The sequence below is a fragment of the Gopherus evgoodei genome, chromosome 3, assembly GCF_007399415.2.
Source record: "Gopherus evgoodei ecotype Sinaloan lineage chromosome 3, rGopEvg1_v1.p, whole genome shotgun sequence".
NCBI classification, from domain to species: domain Eukaryota; kingdom Metazoa; phylum Chordata; order Testudines; family Testudinidae; genus Gopherus; species Gopherus evgoodei.
Genome location: NC_044324.1, coordinates 99,661,440 through 99,686,801, shown reverse-complemented (window position 1 = coordinate 99,686,801; position 25,362 = coordinate 99,661,440). Strand labels below are relative to the sequence as shown.

The 25,362-nt window shown below is 40.2% G+C and overlaps 1 protein-coding gene across 3 annotated transcripts; it reads left to right on the top strand.

Moving 5' to 3' along the window:
* The first annotated feature begins 8,998 nt into the window (after positions 1 to 8,998).
* GPRC6A (G protein-coupled receptor class C group 6 member A) lies at positions 8,999 to 25,275 on the top strand. Of its 3 annotated transcripts, none has more exons than XM_030554239.1 (6): positions 8,999 to 9,192; positions 15,020 to 15,323; positions 17,406 to 17,717; positions 20,693 to 20,905; positions 21,956 to 22,079; positions 23,357 to 25,275. In XM_030554239.1, the coding sequence occupies exons 1-6, from the start codon at positions 8,999 to 9,001 to the stop codon at positions 24,478 to 24,480; spliced, it is 2,271 nt and encodes a 756-aa protein (XP_030410099.1). In that variant the 3' UTR covers positions 24,481 to 25,275. The 3 variants fall into 3 exon arrangements, with proteins under 3 accessions (XP_030410099.1, XP_030410097.1, XP_030410098.1); XM_030554237.1 differs by having other exon boundaries at positions 17,406 to 18,233; XM_030554238.1 differs by lacking the exon at positions 20,693 to 20,905 and having other exon boundaries at positions 17,406 to 18,233.
* Positions 25,276 to 25,362: the final 87 nt, after the last annotated feature.

The following is a 25,362-nucleotide window of genomic DNA, read 5'->3' as shown; positions in this document are numbered from 1 at the left end:
GATACCCAGGAAAGAATTCTCTATAATAACTCAGATCCCTCCCTATCTAGTGTCCCATCACAGGCCATTGGGCATATTTACCGCTAATAGTCAAAGATCAATTAATTGCCAAAATTAGGCTAGCGTATCATACCATCCCTTCCATAAACTTATCAAGCTTAGTCTTGAAGCCAGATATGTCTTTTGCCCCCACTACTCCCCTTGGAAGGCTGTTCCAGAACTTCACTCCTCTGATGATAGAAACCTTCATCTAATTTCATGTCTAAACTTCCTGATGGCCAGTTTATATCCATTTGTTCATGTGTCCACACTAGTATTGAGCTTAAATAATTCCTCTCCCTCCCTGGTATTTATCTCTTTGATTTATAGAGAGAAATCATATCTCCCCTCAGCCTTCTGTTGGATAGGCTAAACAAGCCAAGCTCTTTCAGTCTCCTTTCATAAGACAGGTTTTCCATTCCTCAGATCATCCTAGAAGCCCTTCTCTGTACCTGTTCCAGATTGAATTCATCCTTCTTAAACATGGAGATCAGAACTGCACACAGTATTCCAGATGAGGTCTCACCAGTGCCTTGTATAACAGTACTAAGACCTCCTTATCGCTACTGGAAATACCTCGCCTGATGCACCCAAGATCGCATTAGCTTTTTTCACAGCCATATCACATTGGTGGCTCATAGTCATTCTGTGATTAACCAATACTCTGAGGTCCTTCTCCTCCTCTTTTACTTCCAAGTGATGCATCCCCAGTTTATAACAAAAATTCTTGTTATTAATCCCTAAATGCATGAACTTGCACTTTTCATTATTAAATTTCATCCTATTACTATTATTCCAGTTTACAAGGTCATCCAGATGTTTCTGTAGGATATCCCTGTCCCTCTCTGTACTGGCAATACCTACCAGCTTCGTTTCATCCGCAAACTTTATTAGCACATTCCCACTTTTTGTGCCAAGGTCAGTAATAAAAAGATTAAATAAAATTGGTCCTAAAACCAATCTCTGAGGATTTCCATTAGTAACCTCCTTCCAGCCTGACAGTTCACCTTTCAGTAAGACACATTGTAGTCTCCCCTTTGACCAGTTTCTTATCCACCTTTCAGTTTTCATATTGAGCCCCATCTTTTCCAATTTAACTAATAATTCCCCATGTGGAAACGTATCAAATGCCTTACTGAAATTGAGGTAAATTAGATCCACTGCGTTTCCTTTATCTAAAAAATCTGATATCTTCTCAAAGAAGGAGATCAGCTTGGTTTGGCACGATCTACCTTTTGTAAAACCCTGTTGTATTTTGTCCTAATTACCATTGACATCAATGTCCTTAACTACTTTCTCTTTCAAAAATTTTTTCCAAGACCTTGTATACTACAGATGTCAAACTAACAGGCCTATAGTTACCCAGATCACCTTTCTTCCCTTTCTTAAAAATAGGAACTAAGTTAGCAATTCTCCAGTCATACAGTACAACTCCTGAGTTTACAGATTCATTAAAAATTCTTGCTAATGGGCTTGCAATTTCATGTGCCAGTTCCTTTAATATTCTTGGATGAAGATTTTCTGGGCCCCCTGATTTAGTCCCATTAAGCTGTTGGAGTTTGGCTTCTACCTCGGATGTGGTAATGTCTACCTCCATATCTTCATTCCCATTTGTCATCCTACCATTATCCCTAAGCTCCTCATTAGTCTCATTAAAGACTGAGGCAAAGTATTTGTTTAGATAATGGACTAAGCATAAATTAACCTTAACCTCCACTCCATCCTTGGTGTTTAGCGATCTCACTTCTTTCTTTGTTTTCTTCTTATTTATATGGCTATAGAACCTTTTACTACTGATTTTAATTCCCTTTCTAAGGTTCAACTTTACATGGCTTTTTGCCTTTCTCACTTTATCGCTACATCTTCTGACCTCAAGAAGGTAGCTTTTCTTGCTGATCCCTCCTGTCTTCCACTCCTTGTAGGCTTTCTGCTTTTTCTTAATCACCTCTCTGAGATGCTTGCTCATCCTGCTTGGTCTACAATTCCTGCTTATGAGTTTTTTCCCCTTTCTTGGGATGCAGGCTTCTGATAGTTTCTGCAACCCTGACTTGAAGTAAATCCAGGCCTCCTCTGCCTTTAGATCCACAAATTCTTCAGAGCAATCCACTTCCCTAACTAATTTCCTTAATTTTAAAAGTTAGCCCTTTTGAAATCAAAACCCTAGTCACAGATCTATTCTTGATTATCCTTCTATTTAGTTTGAACTGAATTAGCTCGTGATCGCTTGAACCAAGGTTGTCCCCTACAATCATTTGTTCTATTAGGTCCTCACTACTCACCAAAACCAAATCTAAAATGGCAGCCCCTCTTGTTGGTTCAGCAACTACTTGGTGAAGGAATCCATCAGCTATTGCATCCAGGAAATCTGAGCATTACTATTACTACTAGCACTTGTCTTCCAGTCTATATCTGGGAAGTTAAAGTTTCCCATGATCACACAATTCCTATTAGTATTTACTTCATTAAAAAAATTAAGAGTTAAAATCTGGCATGGAGATTATCTGGACATCTCCCAACCATCTCCCCCAAATTCCTAGTTTAAAGCTCTCTTAATCAGTTGTGCCAGCCTTCATCCTAGAAGTTTATTTCCCCCCCTACTCAGGTAAAGTCCATCCTGAGAGAACAGTCCTCTGTCCATGAATGCTTCCCAGTGCCCTCCATACATCCCAAAGCCCTCCTTATAGCACCACTGCCTGAGCCATCTATTGACCATCATAATCTTGTCACACTTTTGTTGCCTTTCTCTAGGAACAGACAGAATCCCACTGAAGATCACCTGAGCCTCGATTTCCTTAAGCATCTTCCCCAGGCTTGGCATAGTCTCCCTTGATATGTTCCAGTAAGAATCTAGATGTATCATTTGTTCCCACATGACGGACAATCAGTGGAGTCTTTCCTGCTCCCATTAGGATCCTCTTCAATCTCAGGTCCACATCCCGTATCTTAGCATCCAGCAGACAGCACACCTTTCTGTTCTCTGGATCAGCTATAGTTACAGGCCTATCTATTCTTCTCAGTAAGGAGTCCCCAATCACATAGACCTGTCTTTTCCTGGTGATGGTGCGATTCTCCAGTCTATCCCGTTCCCTCTGGCTGCAAGTCCTCTCAATTCCTATTATCCTTTGCAATCCTCCGCAACCCATCCTGTATCCTCCTGGGGCTCATATTTGGTGTTGTTATCTCCATTGACACTTCCCCTCTTCATGTAGGACTAGCTGCTCTTCTCTTCTTCCTTGTCCTCTCACCTTCAGCAACGACCTGCTGTGCCCCTTCTTCATTTTCCAACTCTGCAAACCTGTTCCTGAGCTCTATTTCTCCCTCACTAGCCCATCTTTTCCTCTGCCTGGTTCTCTTAGTCACATGCTTCCACCGTCCACTTTCCTCACCCAGCAGAGTTCTTTGGTCCTGTTTCCATCTGCATGTCTGAGCTTTTCCCTTCAGCCTCCTCAGGTCTTTGCTCTATCATCCGCTTGGACCCCCTTCTAAACTCAACCAGAGTTTCCATCTGCATCTCTAGTCCTCGGATCCTTTCTTCCATCAGTTCTATCAGGCTGCACTTCATGCAGATGAAACTCTTTTCAGGTACCCCCTCCAGGATCATGTACATGCTGCAGCTTCCACATCCAGTCATCCTCATTGTGTCTTCCACAGCTTGGGTCATTACCACTACTGCCTCTGTATCTCTCACAGCCTTCTCACCTAAGTCCTGTTAGTCTGGGAAACACAAACCAAACCACAACACCACCACCCACAGCAACACAACCCCCAATGAGCACCAAAACACTGCCAGATCACCACACACTCCTTTCACTAGCCTGCCTGTTCCTCTGCCTGACTCTCTTAGTCTTCCCCTCAAAATCCCCTTGCAAACATCCACTCAGACTCCCCTGTTTACAGCTCTATTTGCTGGCTCCTGTGCCGCTGCAGCTGTCTATGCCACTGTCTGACTGGCTGGCTACCTTTATAGGACCCTAGTCAGAGGAGTCCCGCCCCCTAATCAGGGCTCAGCTTCTCTCTCATCTGTGACCTCCAAGCTTGATTACTGCAACTCAGAACTAATAATGAATCTACACACCCTCATAAAGCTCTGTCTGGTACAAAATAGAGAAGTTCATCTGTTTAGAAACATGGATCACTTCTCTCTCTGCAGTAGCTCCATATTCAATACAGAGTCTAGTTCAAGGTCTTGGTCCTGATATTCAAAGCCCTACATGAAATTAGTCCTAAATTGTGTTGCTTTACAACCATGTCCTCCCATGATAGCTACATTGCACTGAAATCGTGACAGTAACACAGGGGGATTCCTGGGTTCGGGAGACAGAACTTCATGGGCTTGGAAGACAGTGGGACCTAGCTATATAATGCACTAGCTGAAGAGGAAAGAATGACCACAGACCAAGAAAGATTCACCAGCTGCCAGCAAATATATGGGGAAACGTGCAACAGGGATATGTGATCAAGCCGGGGTTTGTCAATACAGACAAAGGTTGAGTGTTTCTGTTTGCCACAACCCTCCTCAGGGATGTGGCAGATGTATTGCAAGCTGGAAAGCACCAGCCACAGAGATGCTTTCACCCGTGATGTTTATATTACAATCCTTATAAACAGAGCAATGGTATGGCATTACACCAAGCAAATGGAGGTGGATCATAATATCATCATTAATGATTAAACACAATTAAAGGCTGCAACAGATATGTAAGAATACTTATGCAAAATACCATGCCAACACAGCTCCTAACTCGGGGCTAGATTCAGATCTCACTTAGAGTCATAGAATCATAGAATTCAAGGCCAGAAGGTTCCACCAGATCACTTTGTCTTACCTCCAACACCACCCAACACCCACACGCTAAACCAAACAACTGAAATTAAACCCAAATATTGTAGCCCTCAGGAGACTAGACTATTGTGTGCCACAGGCAGATAATAGGCAAGACCAAGGTGCACCAGAATTCAGGCCCCTGAAATGGCAGGGAAACAATTGAGTGAGAGACATCCAGAAAGACACCCAGAAATCCTGGCAAGTGACCTGCACCACATGCTTCAGAGGAAGGTGAAGAATAGTCAAGGTCACTGCCAATCTGACCTGGGGGGAAATTTCTTCCTGACCTCACATAAGGCAATCAGTAAGACTCAAGCATGTGAGCAAGAACCAGCCAGCCAAGCACCTGAGAGAAATAATGCTCAGGTACACCTCAGGGCTCTGGCCTTCCCCATATAGTGACCCATCTCCGAACGTGGCCATCCCTGATGTTTCAGAGGAAGGAGATAAAAAACAAAACAAACAAACACAAAACAGAGCACATTGGACGTAGGAGAGGAATCCTTTCCTGATCCATGCAGGTGGGCAACTGAAACCTTGAAGTCTGAGCTTTTAAGAACATAAGATATAAACAGAAAGTGAGCCCAAAGGCTATCGAGCCCTGGCCCTTACCATCACAAGCAATCCTGTCATAGAATTGCACTCATAAATTTGTCCATTTCTCTTCAAACTAATTAAGTTGTTTGCCTCCACAATGCCTATTGGGAGGCTGTTCCAGAACCTTACCCCTCGGATGGGTAGAAACTTCTTCTCATTTTACAGCCTGAATTTGTTCAGTTAAACTGTTCCAGTTTAAACTAATGCTTCTTGGACATGAATGATCAGAATTTTACACAGTATTTCAAATGAGGTCTTGCCAGTGCCTTGCACAATGGTATTATTATATTCTCCTTCTTTCTGGAAATGCCTCGCCTGATACATCCTGGGATTGCATTTGCTAGTTTTACAGTTACATCACATTGTTGGCTCATAGTCACCCTGTGATTGATCCACACCCCTAGGTCTCTCTCCTCCTCTGTTGCTTAAAATTGATGAGCCCACACCTTGTAGCAGAAATTCTTCTTATTAGACCCTAAGTGCATGATAATTTCATCGCATTTCTCTCACTTTGGTCTTCAAGGTCATCTAGATCTTCCTGTGTAAGGACAATACCTCCCAATTTTGTATTAGCAGCACGTTTCATTACCACACACTCCTTTTTGCGCCAAGGTCATTAATAAAAATATTGACTAAGATTGGTTGCAAGACCCATCCTTGAGGAACTCCACTGGTAACCTCCCTCTAGCCTGATAATCACATTTCAACACAACCCATTATCTCTTCCATTTATTCAGTTCCTAATCCACCTGGCATTTATTCCAGCCTCCAAGACAAGAGCTGTGCCCACCCTCTCCCAGAGGGAGCGCTAAAGAGTTATAGCCTACTTCTGTATCCCATCACATTGAGAAATCCAATAGGACACCAAGACTGTGAACTGACCTGAGAATTGGAGATCAGATGTCTTCTTTAACTAATTCCCTTAATTTTCCAAAGTCTGCCCTTTTGAAATCAAAACTCACAGTTGATGAACTGGTTTTGATTATCATTCCATTTAATTTCAACTGAATTGACTTATGGCGTAAATTAAGAGCAATACAAGTGAAATATCTAGAGTTACAGCAATGTAAAACTAGTAAAAATGAGAATCTGCCCATCTGTGCTTGCCATAAGCACTTCAGAAATTGCAGTCTGCTGTCGTTATAGGCCATGAACAGGCAGTCTGAATATAAAATGGAAAGAGACAAACTGTGTGACATTATATAACAAAGAATGAGGTAGAATGCTGACTTTGGTGGAGATTAACATGCATATTTGCCACTGGAGACTAAAATCAACTATCAGTATTGTGAATGGGGATTTTTAAGAGGCTAATGAGAAAGCTGAAACTAAGCCTATGAGTTCAAATTGAGAATACAAAGTGCATCCTATTTAAGTCTTTATGTCAGCAAGGAAAAGGTGATTGCTTAGCTGAATATGTCTGCTATGTAAAAAAACAACATTCTCATATTACAATTGCATTTGATCAACATCTAGTTGAATCAATTCTCTTCATAGTGATTTGGCACACTACCAAAATAGGCTGTGTATTGAGAAGTTATTGTGAAGATACAAAAATAAGTTTGCCAATGTCAAGAAAAATCAAGTCTGATGAGTTTTATCTACTCTGTATCCTAAGGCTATGGTGCTATCTGTGCAGTAGCATCACTTGGATTCTGATCCACAGGAAGTAGGATAGTGAGTAGTTGTGATACATTAACAGAGAGCAACCATATGCTAATCATTAATATATCTTTATCAAAAATAGCCTTTTTAAAAGAAAATTTCATCAAAAATTATTTTCTAAATTTTATGAGGTTTATGAAAACTGACAAGCCAAAATTTGTTTTTTTTCTCTCTTAGCCCATTTCCCTGCTTTTCATAATGGAAAGAGGGTAGTGAAAAAAGGTGGAGAAAGAGAGGGAAAACTGAAAATCAAAAATCTTAAATAAAAACATTTTGTGAACTAAATTGAAAAAAAAAATCAGGTCTGTTTCCACAACTTTGAAATGAGCATATTTTCAAAGTTTTCAAAAGTTGTCATGACTTATTTATTTAATTTCCCTCCATCTTTACTATTAATATACGCATGGCCAAAAATTCTAGAAGTGGAGTGGATGTAACCACCCTCTCCTCCTTCTGACACCCCTTCATCGGAGCACCCTACATTTGGGGCTTGGCAGAATTCTGAGGGGACAGAGCCACCTGAAGCTGGGTAGAGCCAAGAAACAACCTTTTTAGTTCTCATTAATTCATCACCGTGGTATATGGCCTCCTTGGCAACCTGAAGATTTCTGACAGAAAACCTCTCCAAAATTAATGCTAGTGTTTACAGCATATATTTCTCTGTGAATTTTCCCACAGAGTGAGGATTAGGGCACAATAACAGACTGAAACCACTGGCAGTATAACTACTCTCAGAATTAAGGTGAGAAAAACAAAATCCGGGCTGCCACTCCAAATATTGGTCCAATAATGCCCTCCTCACAAAAACTCCATGGAAGCCTGGAAAATTTAGGACAGAGTTTCAAAATGAACCTTCTAATTTGTTTTTTTCACAGTCACGGGCAATTATTGATGGTAGCAACATTTACACGGAGGCTGAGTGCCTCTGTGCTGTACAGTTGGCTAGCTATTGGCATGAAGTGGGATTCCATGTGATATAGTCGTGTGGATTTGGCTGGAAGTGTTGTTGCTGAGAGTGGCTATTCCCTGCCACTCACAAATCAGAGCCATCATCTTCATGGAGATTATTTCTGCAGAGTCAAATGGAGAAGAGATGATACAAGCATTCCTTCAAACAAAATAGAGTTCAAACCAGCTTGAATTTTACTGATTTAAAATGCCAGGCTGAAAAGGCAGAGGGCACGATCTGGCCCTTTACTTACTCAGCACATGCTCCAAAGCCCATTGAAGTCAATGGGAACTGGGCTTTGGATCAAGCCCATCCAAACATGTATTTTAAACCAACATGTTAAAAAGTTCTCAGAAAATGGCCATGAGGAAATGCAGTCTGGAGACAACTTCTTCTTTCAGGGCCTGCTCCAGAAAGCACTGGAGTCAATGGGACTCTTTCCAATATCTTCAATGGGTTTTAGATCCGGCCTTTAAAGCTTTTTGTGGCAAAATTGTGGATATGGTATTTCTACTAGTATTTTACACGGCTTGATGTTCATATGCCTTGGGCTGGAAGATATTCAGGATATGCTTTTGATAGAGTATCCCAAATTTACATCAAAATATTTGACATATGTTTCATATACAGCCCAATAATATATTACTGTAAGTACACAGAATTTTTGTGTCCAACATCCCATCTATTTTAATAAATCTATTTCAGGGTTCTCACTCAGCTGTTTGAAAGAGTATTGCATTAGTGGCATCAGGGCAATAACATGAGCCTTTTGAACTAAACACAGGCATCTGGCGAGGTGTGACTAACTTTCAGTGCAGCCCTTTTCCTTTGCTGCTGTTTACAGGTGAAATAGGAACAGTGTTGTTGGCACTGTAGCTAGCTTAATTGACTCAAGGCAGCTAGTAAGCAAGTGAAACAGAAACATGGCATTAGGGGGTTTGTTGATCCCCTGCTTTGTGATCAGCTTTGATATCACCCACTCTTGCCAGAATACTGACAATTTTGTGGGTGCCAGTTCTCCCGGGGACATTGTCATCGGTGGTTTGTTTTCAGTTCATGGCAAAATGCTACATCCAGAAGAACACCCCATGAGACCAGTGATTCAGAATTGTGCTGGGTGAGTAACATTGCAAATAATACAAATGAAACACCAGGATGATATCATTGAAACCACTCATGAGCAAACATCAAAAATGCTTGATAAATTGCAATTCTGAATAATTATTTCTTAAAAACAGGTTAGTCTTGTGAATCCTCCCAGTAAGCGTGTGTGTGTGTGTACAGAGCACAGAGTAGTGTAATAATATGCTCCCCAGAAGATATTGTGACCAGCTGAACATAGGGTAACTCTTCCTCTGATCACCTGGATCTATTTACCCCTGGAATCAAATGGCATTGGAGGTTGGGGATGAGTAATCTTTTTCATTTCAATTATCATTTTAGCTCTGATTTGCTATTTGCCTAAACAGTACCCTAAAGTATTATTATTTATTATCAGTAGTGCCTAAGAACCTTAGTCCTGGACCAGTGCCCCACTGTGTTAGGCCCTGTACAAACACAGAACAAATAGACAGTCCTTGCTCCAAAGAGCCTAAAATCCATTGCTGTAACTTAAGTATTGGTCATATAATAATACACTTCCAACCCGACATAATGAGATCGGATATAACACGAATTCGGATGTAACGTGGTAAAGGGGACGGGGCTGCATGCTCTGGCAGATCAAAGCAAGTTCAATATAAAGCAGTTTCACCTATAGTGCGATAAGATTTTTTGGCTCCCAAGGACAGTGTTAATTGGGGTAGAGGTGTATACCATTTGAATATGTTGTATTGGCCAGCACTGTATATTGTATATGTTCTAAATTATAGTACATTCTTTTTATTGAAGGTGGAGAAATTGACTAAGGGAGAGGCTGTTCTAGATTTTATTCTAACAAATAGGAAGGAACTGGTTGAGAATTTGAAGGTGAAAGGCAGCTTGGGTGAATGTGACCATGAAAGGATAGTGTTCATGATTGTAAAGAATGATAGAGGGGAAAAACAGAATAAAGAAAATGAACTTTAAGAAGGACAATTTTAGCAAACTCAAAGAATTGATAGGTAAGATACAATGGGAATCGAGTCTAAGGGGGAAAAAGTTCAGAAGATATGTCAGTTTTTAAAAGAGACATTATTAAAGGCAGAAGAGCAAACTATCCCAATGAGTAGACAAGATAGGAAGAGACCATGTTGACTTACCTAGTTTATCCAGGATATCTTCAAGTCAAATTACAAAGGATGAATATTAAAAAAAACAACACAAACATGCAGGGACAAAATTAGAAAGGCCCAGGCACAAAATGAGATTAAACTAGCTAGAGACACAAGGGGTAATAAAAAAACATTTTATGAATACATTAGAAGCAAGAAGACGACCAAGGACAGAGTAGATCCTTTACTCAGTAATGAGGGAAAGACACTAACAGAAAACACAGCAATGGCCAAAATGTTAAATGCCTTTTTTTTGTTTCAGTTTTCATCAAACAGGTTAGCAGTGATTGGACGACTAACAAAGTGAATATCAGTGTAAATAGGATAGGATCTGAGGTTAAAATAGGGAAAGAACAAGTTAGATGTTCAACTTGGCAGACCCTGACAAAATACATCCTAGACTGCTTAAGGAACTGGCTGAAGAGATCTCGGAGCCATTAGCAATTATCTTTGAGAGCTCGCAGAGGATGGGAGAGATCCCAGAGGACTGGAAAATTATCTATCTATAAAAAGGGGAATAAGGACTCAGGGAATTATAGACCAGTCATCTTAACTTTGGTATCTAGAAAGATAATGGAAGAAATAATCAATAGTCAAACAATCTATTTGTAAGCATCTAGAAGATAATAAGGTAATAAGTAACAGTGAACATGGATTGATCAAGAACAAATCATGTTAAACCAACCTAATAATCTTTGACCGGGTAACAAATCTTGTGGATGAGAGTGAGGGAAAGCACTAGATAATTTCTCAACTTTGGTAAGGTTTTTGATACTGTCTCACCTAACTTGTTCATAAGCAAACTAGAGAAATACAGCCTAGACAAATCTACTATAAGGTGAGTGCACAACTTGTTGGAAAACCGTATTCAGAGACTAGTTATCAATGATTCACAGTCAAGCTAGACGGGCTTATCAAGGGATGTGTGCAGGGAGTGTCTTGGATCCAGTTCTATTCAATATCTTCATTTGGATAATGGCACAGAGAGTATACATATAAAGTTTGTAGATGGAGTTGCAAGTGCTTTGGAGCACAGGATTAGAATTCAAAATGATCCAGACAAACTAGAGAAACGGTCTGAAATAAATAGCATGAAATTCAATAAAGACAAATGCAAAGTACTACATATAGGAAGGAATAATTAATTACACAAATACAAAATCGGAAATGGTTGCCTAGGAAGTAGTATAGCAGAAAAGGATCTGGGGTTATTGTGGATCACAAACTGAATATGTTGCAACAATGTAATACTGTTGCAATAAAAGCAAACATCATTTTGGGATGTATTAGCAGGAGTGTTGTAAGAAAGACACAAGAAATAATTCTTCCACTCTATTCAGGAATGATAAGACCTCAGCTGGTATACTGAATCCATTTCTGGGCACCACACTTTGGGAAAGATGTGGACAAGTTAGAGAAGAGTCCAGAGGAGAGTAACAAAAATTATTAAAGGGTTAAAAATATTACTTATGAGGAAAGATGGGGGGGTTAGGCTGGAGAAGAGAAGACTGAGGGGGAGACATAATAGTTTTCAAGTACATAAAATTTGCTATTAAGCAGAGGGTGATAAATTGTTCTCCTTATCTGCTGAGGACAGGACAAGAAGTAATGGGCTTAAACTGTAGCAAGGGAGATTTGGGTTAGACGTTAGGAAAAACTTCCTAACTGCAAGGGTAATTAAGCACTGGAACAAATTGCCTTGGGAGGTTGTGGAATCACCATTGGAGGTTTTTAAGAATACAGTCTTAAGAATGTATTTTAACAATACATGTCAGGGATGGTCTACTAGGAGTATTATGAATAGGACATTAACAAACAGCAAAATAAATGCATAAATTAGGTAGCCGTTTGAAGTGTGTAAAATTATAATCCATTTTCAAGTGAAAAATAATGTGTGTTTGAAACATAAAGTACTGTTTTTTCTTTATCATTTATATATTCAAAATGAGATCCTTGAAATTGAATGTTATTGAATTTCATAAAAGACCCAGAGTGGGATTTTGAAGAGTACCTAATGAATTAGGAGCAATGGCTTTCAATGGGACAAGTGATCGTAACTCACTCAGATACTTTTCAAAACTCTGCCCCAAATCTATAGCCAGATACCGAAGCTCTTCATTAATCAAAGTTCTCAGTGAGTACTTTTGCTGAATAAGGACTGAGCAAGGATATTATGATTTGGTCTGCAAAAGGGAAAATTATAGAATCATAGAACTGCAAGGGACCTCAATAGGTCATCTACTCCAATCCCACGCACTAAGGCAGGACTAAGTATTACCTAAACCAAAGGTGGGCAAACTACGGCCCGCGGGCCGGATCCAGCCCAGGAGCAGTTTTAAATCAGCCCGGGGAGCAGGGTCGGAGGCCGCATCATGGGGCTCCCAGAAGCTGCAGCATGCCCCCGCTCTGTCTCCTATGTGCCCCAATAGCCGTGCTACAATGGGAAATGTAGGGGCAATGCCTGCAGACAGGGCAGCGTGCAGAGCTGCCTGGCCACACCTCTGTGTAGGAGCCGGAAAAGGAACATGCTGCTATTTCCAGGAGCCACTTGAGGTAAGCGCTGCTTAGAGCCTGCACCCCTGAGCCTCTCCGCATGCCCCAACCCTCTGCCCCAGCTCTGATCGCCCTCCCGCCCTCCAAACGCCTCAATCCAAGCTCAGAGCACCCTTCTACACCCCAAACCTCTCATCCCCAGCCCCACCCCAGAGCCCTCACCCCCTCCTGCACCCCAACTCCAATTTTGTGAGCATTCATGGCCCGCCATATAATTTCTATTCTCTGATGTGGCCCTCAGGCCAAAAAGTTTGTCCACCCCTGTCCTAGTAGCTCTTTATGGCTACAACTTTGTCAGACCCCGTGGTTTTCCTATATGCTGTTTTTTTTTAAATCCTGGTACAAACCGTCAGTTTTTACTTTGAGTTCTGGGTTCAAAGGAACACAAAATCTGAAAGTGCAAATCAGTTGAAATATTCAGGTGTCACCTGGTTTTGCATCACAATTATACAAAATTGCAAATTTTGAACAATTTTGATGCTAAATCATAAAGTCATAGATTCATAGATTCTTGGACTGGAAAGGACCTCGAGAGGTCATCAAGTCTAGTCCCCTGCCCTCATGGCAGGACCAATACTGTCTAGAGCATCCCTGATAGACATTTAACTAACCTACTCTTAAATATCTCCAGAGAGGGAGATTCCACAACCTTCCTAGGAAATTTATTCCAGTGTTTAACCACCCTGACAGTTAGGAACTTTTTCCTAATGTCCAACCTAAACCTCCCTTGCTTCAGTTTAAGCCCATTGCTTCTTGTTCTATCCTTAGAGGCTAAAATTAACAAGTTTTCTCCCTCCTCCTGATGACACCCTTTTAGATACTTGAAAACTGCTAGCATGTCCCTTCTCAGTCTTCTCTTTTCCAAACTGAACAAACCCAGTTCTTTCAGCCTTCCTTTATACGGCATGCTCTCTTAGGGTGACCAGACTGCAAGTGTGAAAAATCGGGACGAGGGTGTGGGGTAATAGGAGCCTATATAAGAAAAAGACCCCAAAATCGGGACTGTTCCTATAAAATCTGGTCACCCTATGTTCTCTAGACCTTTAATCATTCTTGTTGCTCTTCTCTGTACCCTCTCCAATTTCTCCGCATCTTTCATAAATTGCTCCACTTGAAATTGATTCCAGCTTCACTCAAAGCCTTGTGAACCTTACAGAACCTTGGCCAAGAGTGGAGATGAGGTAGTCTTAGTGTGAATATTTTGCATGTCTCTACTTATGATTAAGAGTCTGATCCAATGAGAAACTTGCCACTAACTTCAATGAGCTTTGGATCAGGCCCTAAGAGCATCCACCCAAATGCTATATGGATTTCAGATTATAGTCTTAGAAATGGTTATTTCCCTAGAGTCTTTTCTCTTTCTGTTTAAGACCATAAGAACGTTAGTGCTACCACACTAGGTTAAATCAATGGTCCACCTAGCCCAGTATCTGTCTCGGACAGTGGTCAGTACCAGAGATTCAGGGGCATTCAAAGAACAGGGTAATTTTGGAGAGATCCATCCCTGTCTTCCCCTCCTGGCTTCTAGCTGTCAGAGGTTTAGGATTGCTCAAAGCATGGGGTTACATCCCTGACCATCTGGCTAATAGCCATTGATGGACCTATTCTCCATGAATTTATCTAGCTCTTTTTTGAACAATTATGCTTTTGGCCATTACAACATCCTACAGCAATGAGTTCCACAGGTTAATTGTGCATTGTATGGAAAAAGTACTTCCTCATCAGGTATATGTTGAAGGAAAATGCTTCAAACAGAAAATTATGGCCAAATCCTCAGGTGATGTACGTTAGCAGAGAGCTCTGAATTCGACAGAGCTCTGCTGATTTATACCAACTGAGGATCTGGCCCATTAATGTATATAGTTTGACAATTGAATAGCAAGGTGTATTCTGCTTCTCCATGACATGCAAATTCTTATTTACATTGTATTAAAGGTTTTGTGTTGGCTTCCTAAATCTCACATTTGAATGTGAGACAAAACAAACTAAATTTAATATTCTCCCCCAAAACCAAACAGATCACACGCAATAACAATTTTGACATTTCATTTTAGTAAATGTCAGGGGTTAAAGAACTGCTTTTGTTCCAGCCTTGATTCTGCAAATCTTTACTAAAGTAACAATTCTGTTTCATGACAGTTTCGAAATTCAAGTGTTTCTTCAGACTCTTGCGATGATACATGCCATTGAAATGATCAACAATTCAACACTGTTATCCGGAATTAAACTGGGCTATGAAATCTACGACACTTGTGCAGAAGTTACAAAAGCCATGGGAGCAGCTTTGAGGTTCCTGGCTAAATTCAATGCTTCCAAGGACACAGTAGAATACAAATGTAACTATTCAGACTACATACCAAGAATTAAGGCTGTCATAGGTTCCAGCTACTCTGAAATAGCAATGGCAGTTTCAAGGCTATTGAACTTGCAACTAATCCCACTGGTAAGTTTGAGGCAATATTTTCATTTTGAATAGAGGACCAAATTTAGCAATGGGATAAGTAGGCACTGCGCCAATGGAAATGAATGATAGTTGCACATACAGATTTGGCCCAAAGACTTGTCTGCTGTTTTCAGGAATCAAAGATGGAAAGTGCTGCCAGGGCTGACACTGCAGTCACTCTCTTTCAGTTATTCAATGGAAGGACATAAAGCAAGAGCTTTATGGAGTTGTTCATTTGCCCTCTAAACCACAGAGCAGTGGCACATGATGATTTGGCCCAATCTGTCTAACTAGAGAGGCTGGGGAAACTGAGGACCTGATCCAAAATCCACTGAAGTCAATGAGTGTCTTACTTAGTCTGGGGTGACTGTGTTAGTGTCTTGTCCTGTGCTGAAAAAAGATGAAGATCTAGTTTGGGGATAAATCTGGAAATTCTCCTCTCCCGCTCCGTAGAACATCCAAGGATTGGTGGAGCACATGGTGCCCAAGCCACATCCTCCCTGCAGCCAAATATCTTTCTCCATCCCTGACATGGAATCCGTGAGACTGGAATGGAATCAATGAGACTGCTCACATGTTTAAATTTAGGCACATGCTTCAGTATCTGCCTTTGGGATGCTCCAGTGGTGCAAAAGGGGAGGAACTGGGGGCCAGGATCTAGTCCTGAATATACTGCTAACAGTACAGACTATATGGTAGGACATAGTAATTAGAGAGATAGGAAAAAGACATATAAGATCACTAAATCCCTTCTTCTGCAACGATAGGAAGGGATCGTGCTCTCCAGCTCCCCTATTGGGCAGATACTAAACTGATCCTAAACTTGATCTTAATCAAAAGGCAGGTTATAGGAACAAATCATACATTGGCATAGGGAGATGGGAAAGATGACCTAATAAAAGCTTTTCCCATCACTAATTTCCATAATCAGCTAACAACAATAATAGTTGGTATCAACCAGCCTGGTCATCCTTCCCTTGTTGGCAAGTTTGTATTTATTTTGACAGTTAAGATGCCTAGGAGGACAGGGAATATGTGCAAAGGAAAATCTCCAAAGACAAACAGGGACTAAAAGTTACTTTGGTTTAAGTTAAACTTTTCCACTCATAGCTATCTGAGTTATATTCCATGGAATCAGTGCATCAACTAGTTTTATAAAAGAGTTTGTCTCACTCTTTCTGGAACTACACTTTCCAACTATTTGCTACTATTTTCTCAGGGATGTTCCTCCAGTAGATATTGAGATTGTATATTTATTTAAAATTAATTAAAGTTCTGATAAATGAATATGTATCTGTGCAAATGGTTCTGCCAGGCTTGGTGATAGTTGTGCCCTACAAAGACTAAGGATATCAACAGTTTGAACAGTAACTATTTGAATACTTCCAAAAATGTTGATTAGTATTTTTTAACAGCAGGTTGACATAATCTGAACAAAGTTTATCTGTAAAATAAAATGACAGTACTAGCGTAGTTGTCATTTCTTCTTTTAACACCAGATCCTCAGCCATCATTAAGATCCCTTTGTGCCACCAGAGTAGGCCAAAGGACCAGAACCGAAAAGGTATTAAGATGCCTAAAGATGCAGATAGGTGCCTAGGCACTGTTGAAAATCCCACTAGGCCCCTGTCTGCATCTTTAGTTCCCTAAATACCTTTAGAAATCTGGCCTGGAGTCCTCACACCAGCCCTAAATAGTCAGCTGCTCTTTCCCCTGACATGGAGGAATCCTCAGCCAGCTTTGAATCACCCATGCCAATTGTCTAACATACTGGGAATGTTGGGGACAGCAAAGGGGTAGGGAGGAGGGAGGTTCAGGTCATGACAGGGTGGAGGTGGAGTGTGATGAACTGGGTGATCCTGGGCTGTTGGGAATGTCTCTGAAGCCCCCAGCCAGCCCCAGGATTGGGGGAGGCAGAAAGATGGCTTAGAGCCACCTTTGCGTCTCCCACGCAAAGCTGCATCAGGCTCAAACTTGGCACACCTGAGGATTAAACCTTTAGTTCAAAGCACAGCTTGGGATCTCTTGGCATCTACTCAGAATTCACAGTTTCTGTAACTGAAATGTTCTGTCCCTTCCTAGGTTAGTCACGCATCAAGTGCTGAAATCCTCAGTGACAAAATCCGCTTTCCTTCCTTCTTACGCACTGTGCCTAGTGATTTTTATCAGACGCGAGCAATGGCCCGCTTGATCCACAGATCTGGATGGAACTGGATTGGATTAATAGCCACCGATGATGACTATGGGCGATCTGCTCTGGACAGCTTTGGGATACAGGCCATGGCAAACAATGTCTGTATTGCTTTTAAAGAAATGTTGCCAGCCTATCTCTCCGATGGCACCATTAATGCCAAAGTTAATCAAGCACTCGAGAAGATTGTCCAGGAAACCAGGGTAAATGTAATCGTTGTTTTTCTCAGACAATTCCATGTAACAAAATTATTTAGAAAAGCAATTGAGAGGAACATACATAAAATCTGGATTGCATGTGATAACTGGTCAGCTGCTGTCAAGATTACTACCATTCCCAACATCAAGCACCTTGGAACAGTCGTGGGATTTGCATATAAAAGTGAAAACATGTCTACGTTTCATGACTTCTTGAAAACCCTGCATTTGCAACCCACTGAAAACAACATGTTCTTAAAAGAATATAGTGTGCTTTTGTCAACCTGCGCACATGTGGAGGACCAGGATTTGAACAAGTGCATTTCAAATTATTCTCAGGAGAATTTGATCTATGAGGCTGGGATGTGCAGTCAGAGCTGGAGAGATGATTTTCTGAGGGCCAACATTGAGCCAGGATTTATCCAAAGTACTATGCTTGCAGTCCATGCTATTGCATATGCTGTACGGGAGCTGTGCAAAGACAGAGACTGCAAGAATCCTGTTGCTTTTGCTCCCTGGGAAGTATGTTTATGATACTTCTGCACTTCCTCCTCTATGAACACCATTCATTCCCTAGTTCTTCTTTGTTACCCATATTCACTAACTGTGCACTTCTGTCCTCTTGTTACTGTGTAACCTACTCTTTCCCAGCAGAAACCTGTTCCCTGAATTGAGGCACATAGGTATATGTTTAGTCCTTCCTTCACCGTTGCTATGCCAATTTAAACCAAAATTTGTGTACTAGAGATTGGTCAGACATCTTAGATACAATCAGAACAATCTAATCAATCTATTTTTAAGACATTAAACAGCCACTACTTTAGTATCTGAGGCTGCATACCAATTTAACAATATGCAGTGGATGCTCTTGATAGATAGGATTAGTAGAGAAGAAGAAAGTTACTCAAAGCATTTCCCACTTCCTTCCAACATTACCTCCATCTTGCCTGGGTTCAGCTGTCTTTCATCTGACACGAACCTTCACCTGAAAGTCAAACTGAAGCAAACCATTCTTTTGTATGTGTATGTGTTAATCTTGATTTTACGCTGGAGTGAATGACAGGAAAAGCAGGCCCTGTTACCTTTGGGATGAGTGAAGTATTCTGCCTAATACCCATCTGGTTTTGGGGGTGGGTGGAGTGGGGAAAGAGCAGGAGAAATCAGACAAATAAACCTGACCTGACCTTTTACCGAAGTACCTGGTCAGGCCTATTCACTTCTACACACTTTTACTGGGATAGTTAAACAAAGATCATTTAAAAGGCAAACAAATTCTGAAGCACCCTGACCTGTTGTGACCTGTTATCCCAGGTCAGGGCAGGTCAAACATGATAGAGATTGAAGAAAACATCAACTTTTTACATAAACTTTTAAACACAAAGGACCTGGTATAAGTGGCTACAACTTTATTAACTGCAGTGGAATTGCATTCATATCACAGCTGAACGTATAGTCCAAAACCTATAGGACATAGGAATTAACCTGTTTAGAGGCCAAGACATAGAGGGAGTTGTGACAATTGACTAATATGCACTGCTTTGAAAATGTATCCCTTAGGGTTCACGCTTAAGTCCATGAGCAGGCATATTCAAAGTTTAGGCTGAAACGGACTCTTTAGCACATCTCCCTGTACTGAGAAACCATAAGGTCAGTGGAGATTCAGGCTTTGCAACTAACTGGTTCCAGCTGACATACGATTCTAGACAAATCAGAAAGAGACAATTATTCAAAAGCGGTCTCTAATTTGGGATTTCTCTGTTTCTGGTACCCAGACATCAAAGGCCTGATTTTCAGAGGCATTGAGTTCTGATTACATCTGGATTTCTAGGCACTCAGTGCCTCTGAAAATCAGGCATAAGGTGTCTGAAGTTAGACATCAAAAAACCTGAGGCACCCAAAGTTAAAGGCTACTTTTGAAACTTTGGCCTCAGCCTCTTAGTAACTTAGGGCCTGATGCTCCTCTCATGTACACCAGTGAAAATTAGGCAGAATTCTATTAAAGATAAACTTTGCACTTACGCCAGTGTAGCATGAATGAAGTTATAGTTACACTAGTATCAGAGGGGTAGCTGTGTTCATCTGGATCTGTAAAAAGTTATCTCTAGACTGATTCTTGCCTGCATATTTATACCTGTCTCTGGAAATTTCCACTACATGCGTCTGACGAAGTGGGTATTCACCCATGAAAGCTCATGCTCCAATACGTCTGTTAGTCTATAAGGTGCCACATGACTCTTTGTCGCTAGTTACATTATAGTAACTGAGAGCAGAAACTGGCCTAACACATTTGTATTCAAAGGAATGGTTCTTTGATTGTATTCAAACAGAAGGTGTTTGTATAAGAAAATGTAATGACTTGAAAGGCTGTTAACTTCAAAATTCCTTCTCAGCCCCATCCTGTAACCATGGCATTAAATGACTCATCTTAATCAGAGTCACATTTGAAAAATGTTAGAATTGGATATGGATCTGAACAATCCCAGAGCTTTGGGAGAGTTTGGATCTGGATCCATATCTGAGTCTAAACTCTGTCCCTCTCTACCTCAGATACAGCTGAACAATAATGGCTGGCATCAGCCAGGTAAAGTTCTGTACAAGAGGATTGTTCTTGAAGGCCTTCTCCATTGCTTGTTAGCAGATATTCTCCTTTCCTTATTGTACCAAACTGTCACAAGCTGGACACGCAATAACATGAGTATTTGTGTGATTATATAAAGTAATGATAAGAAAACTGCTTTTTATGTATATACACCAAAAGAGACCTGTATGATTGTCTTGTTTGGCCTCCTGCCTAATGTAATTCTATGGCCTGTGTTACGTAGGTCATATGAGATGATCATAATGGTTCCTTCTGATTTTAAGATTTTTATGTTCCTAAAAGCAGTATATCTTATCTTTATGCAATCATGTAAATAATAAACTAGATCCATTTTACCAAACTAAAAGGAAATTGATTTGTTTGCTTATTTTTACTGCTACAGCTGCTTGAAGAACTTAAAAAAGTAACATTCAATGACAATGAAAAAGAAGTTCATTTTGATGCCAAAGGAGACCTTAACATGGGATATGATGTACTTCTCTGGAAGGAAATCAGTGGCTGCATGGTGATCACTGAGATAGCAGAATATGACTTGCAGAAAGATGACTTTATCTTCAAGGATGAGGAGAAAGAAATGGAGTTTCTGAATTTAAAGGTATCTGAAGGACACACTGTGTTTGTACTGTAAAATGTGAAAGTGTTAGCAACAAAATATGGTTTGGGAAGTTTGTTCCATGTCCTTGCCCTTCTCCTGCAGAATATAGCACTTGGGGTATGTATTTAATATTCACCTCACATGTACTTAGTATTATTAGTGAAGACTCCTCCCGGATGTCATGGTTCAAATGCTCTATTACTTTAGAGACAGATTCTGCCACTCTGGTTTACTCTGACTAATACCTTGATCTGCGAGTGGTCTCAATTATTTCAATTGAAACATTGCTGAAATCCAGCTCCTCCTATAGATGCTTTTCTACTGGACAGTTTACAAGTTACATCTGTCCTAAGACTTCTATTGAAGAACTTGATAGTGTCATTCTAATTTAAAAAGTAATTATGTAGAAATGTCAACTTCTTAGCAAAGCATCTATTCCTTTCATTTATGGTCACTTTAGTGACAAAAATATGCCTTTGTTGCTCTTTGCTTCTAATAGCCTTGCAGAGTCAACACAGCTAAAAAAGAGCGTACTAAAATTATGTTCCTTCTGGTGCCTTATCAATAGAACTGTTGTCCAACCCCATTGCTGTTTTTTGGGATTGTGCGGGAAACAGGCCCAATCAGAGGAGTTGCACAGATGACACTGAGGGCAAAATGTGATTGCCCAGCTGTGATTGAACACCTAATCTGATATAAAACCTATATTACTGGAGATGATGCAAAAGAAATTACCCAAAGGTCAGATTCAGGTCAAATTTTTAAAAGCATCAAAATAATTTAGAAGCCCAAGTTCCATTTTCAAAAATGACTTAAGGGATTTGCCAAGTTATCAGTTACAAACTCCCCCATATTTTTACTTGTAAAATGAAAACATATGAAAAGTATTGGGACAATAAACATGGAGCTCTACAATGCAATGTTTACAGAGTCATTTGTAGGTTGTATTAAAATGCTGTTTAATAGCAAAGAGTTTGATCAAACCGTAGAATGACCCGAGTGATTTTGTGCCTAGTTTGTGTTCTGTTTGTTTTCTCCATAACACTGCAGACAGTTAAATCAACATGCTCCAGGAAATGTAGACCAGGGCAAATGAAGAAGGTTTCAGCAAGTAAACACACATGCTGCTATGAGTGTGTGAACTGCCCAGAAGACCATTATACTAATCAGGCAGGTAATGAATTATGATCCAAATAAAGCATTTGTTTTATTCATGTACAGTATATGCTTTGGAAATCTGGAAAAAACTTGTAATGAAATAAATATATTTGTCTACATTCAGTGCCCTAAATACACAGGGCAGGAATATTCAGCACACAACTCAGTTTACATTTTTTTTAAAAAATCAGTTTTTCCAAAGCGAAGGTGATTAGATGCCCCAATTCACTGGGTTTGTTCTGGGATTGTGAGACAGTCCTGCTACCATATATGATTCTGTTTAAGGTAGAAATGGCTTGAGCCCAAAATCTGGATCCAAACACCCTTGAACTTTAAGAAAATTCAGATACAGATCCAAACTGATCCTTTATCTAACCCTGACCTCTCTAATGAACTGAATCAAACCTCCAATCCAAATAGCCCCAAATGTAGGATCTCATTCTACAACTGGATCCATGTAAGTGGAGGTCTATTGACTTCATCGAGGCATCATTTTGGGTAAAGGGGATTAATCATGTGGATCCAATGATAGGATCAGGGCCTAATTTTGCATCTCTGGATCACTTCTCCTGAAAACTAGAACAGGGTCCTCGTAATCGTTCTGCAGTACATCCATTTCAATATAAGTTCTGTTAGTTTTCATTACCAAACACGTTTTGTCTATAATGGGAGTACTGTCAGGTTAGAGTATACAATAATATCTCCTAGATGCATGTAGGATGAGGACTTCAATACTGCCTTCTGTACCAGTACCTAGTTTTAATAAAGCTTTTAAAAATGGGGAGTGAAGAGTAGAGGAGGGGAAAGAAAAAAAGTAGTCTTAAGAAATTGTTCAATACCATATGTTTTGAACATTCTGATAGCAACCAGCAGTAAACTACCCTCTTTTTATGCTGTTCATAGAAACCAAAGCATTTGCAAAATTTCTCTGCAAAGAATTTTACAGATATGTTCGACAGAGCTGTGCCAAAAGGTAGCCCAGTTACAATAAAGTTAGACTTCTAAAGGGCAAACTACAGTAGTGTCTCTCCTCACTATTGTATTTTGAAAAGGTGTCTGTAAAATGAAAGTTACTGTAGGGTATTCAGAAGTTTCCCACACAGTAGAAATAAAATTTCTAGAGGAATTATAGTTCCAAGTATCCAGGAGGTAATAGGTTTAATTTAAAGGGTATTATTTTGGGACCCAGATAAAACAACATTTGTCCTGTTCTAGAGCTCAGAATAAGCCCTCTATCTCTGATAACTGGCCTACTTTGGGCTTACTCAGTAATCTCCACTTCTCTCCTTTTAGATATGGATTACTGCTTTCTGTGCAACAACAAAACTCACTGGTCACCTGTGAACAGTACTACATGCTACAAAAAGACAGTTGAATACCTCAGCTGGAATGACTGGTTTGCTATTTTGCTAATAATCCTCTCTGGCCTCGGAGTTGTGTTGATTTTTGCAATTAGCACAATATTTACTAGAAACCTGGCTACCCCTGTTGTAAAGGCATCAGGTGGTTTAACTGTTTGTTATGTTATTCTCCTCTGCCACTTCCTCGTTTTTGCTAGCACTGGCTTTTTCATTGGTGAGCCAAGGGAATTCAAATGCAAAACCCGGCAAGCTTTCTTTGGCATCAGCTTCGCACTCTGCATCTCGTGTATTTTAATGAAGTCACTGAAAATTTTACTGGCCTTCAGCTTTGATCCAAAATTACAGAATTTTCTGAAGTGTCTCTACAAACCTGTTCCTATTGTGGTCACCTGCACCGGAATTCAAGTTGTCATTTGCACTTTTTGGGTAATATTTAGAAGCCCTTTTGTTGAGCAAAATTTCTTTATCCGAAGAGTTATTATACTGGAATGTAATGAAGGTTCTATTGTGGCTTTTGGGGTCATGTTAGGCTACATAGCTGCTCTGGCCTTTATTTGCTTCATATTTGCCTTTAAAGGCAGGAAATTACCTGAGAATTACAATGAAGCTAAATTCATAACCTTTGGCATGCTCATTTACTTCATAGCTTGGATTACATTCATCCCTGTCTATACAACTACGTTTGGTAAATACCGGCCAGCAGTTGAGATCACTGTTATTTTAATATCAAATTATGGAATCCTATGCTGCACCTTCCTTCCTAAGTGCTATATCATCCTTTATAAGCAAGAAACAAACACAAAATCTGCATTTCTCAAAATAATTTACAACTATTCCTCCAAAAGTGCAGGCTGCCTTACGGTAAGCCAAATTTCTTTGGAGTCTAACTGTACCACCCCCCAGTATCCCATCACAAACTCTTGCTGTAAAGCTGAACAAACCTCTGTGAATGGCAACTGCCACTTTGAAGTCTCCAAACATAGTCTGATAAGAGAGAATGTTCCTCCGGAAAATACCGCTGGGACAATATCAAGGAAGAGATTGTCTAGCATATGAGTGTGCAGCATTGGAGCAGCTAGATAGGGAAAGAGTAATTTCAGAAAGCCAGCTCTTCTCCAGGTCTCCTGCCCCTGGGCTCTCCACAAGGCCCTGTCCCGCCCACATAGGATGCATAAACAGCTGTACATTGGCATGACAATTCAGGAGATGGCCAAAAAAAAATAAAAAACCCACAAAAACTAACCATCACCAAACATCACATCCTATTCTCAAGCAGAAAGAGGAGAGTGAAAGTGCTCAGACGCCAGGGTGATAAGTAACGAAAGAGACAGACTTGTATCAAAAAGAAAGCCTTCCCCACAGTTCTGTATCTGCATTTTGTTGTCAGTCCCTTTCTCTCCCCCATATCCTCACACACAGACTGTAGCTCCCATGCATAAGGAGGGAAGAATATGTCAAGAGAACCTGTACCAGATTGCTTGTCCAGGGGTATCATCTTTTTCCAAATAAGGAAACTCTGTGTTAAAACATGATAATGGCACTTACTTCAATCCTAAAGAATTCCCCCATCTCATTTGGATAAATCATTCGATGGCTGGGATCAATGAAAAATGTCATGAAAATTTTAGCTTTTATAATACTAGTAAAGAAGTCTTGAAAGAAAAATGACAATGAACTCTTTCTGACACCAAGAAACAGCACAAAGTTTGACTGATATTAAATAAGATTGTAAAGAACTGTTGGTTAGTTATGCCATTAACCTGCAAAATTGGAAAATATCACTTTATATTTTAACTTCTATGCAATGGTAGTCCAGAATTTCACAGATTTCGTAAATATAACTTTGGGATAGTGGGCCTCATTTGCACTTATACAAGCATAAATCATAAGTAACTTGAAGACAAGGAAGATAAAAATCAGGCCCACTGATTCCAGTGT

Coding starts and splice junctions, on each gene's coding strand:
- GPRC6A (XM_030554237.1), top strand. CDS start 8,999: ATGGCATTAGGGGGTTTGTTGATCCCCTGCTTTGTGATCAGCTTTGAT. Junction 15,324..17,405: donor ACTTGCAACTAATCCCACTG/GTAAGTTTGAGG, acceptor GTCCCTTCCTAG/GTTAGTCACGCATCAAGTGC. Junction 20,906..21,955: donor TGGAGTTTCTGAATTTAAAG/GTATCTGAAGGA, acceptor ATAACACTGCAG/ACAGTTAAATCAACATGCTC.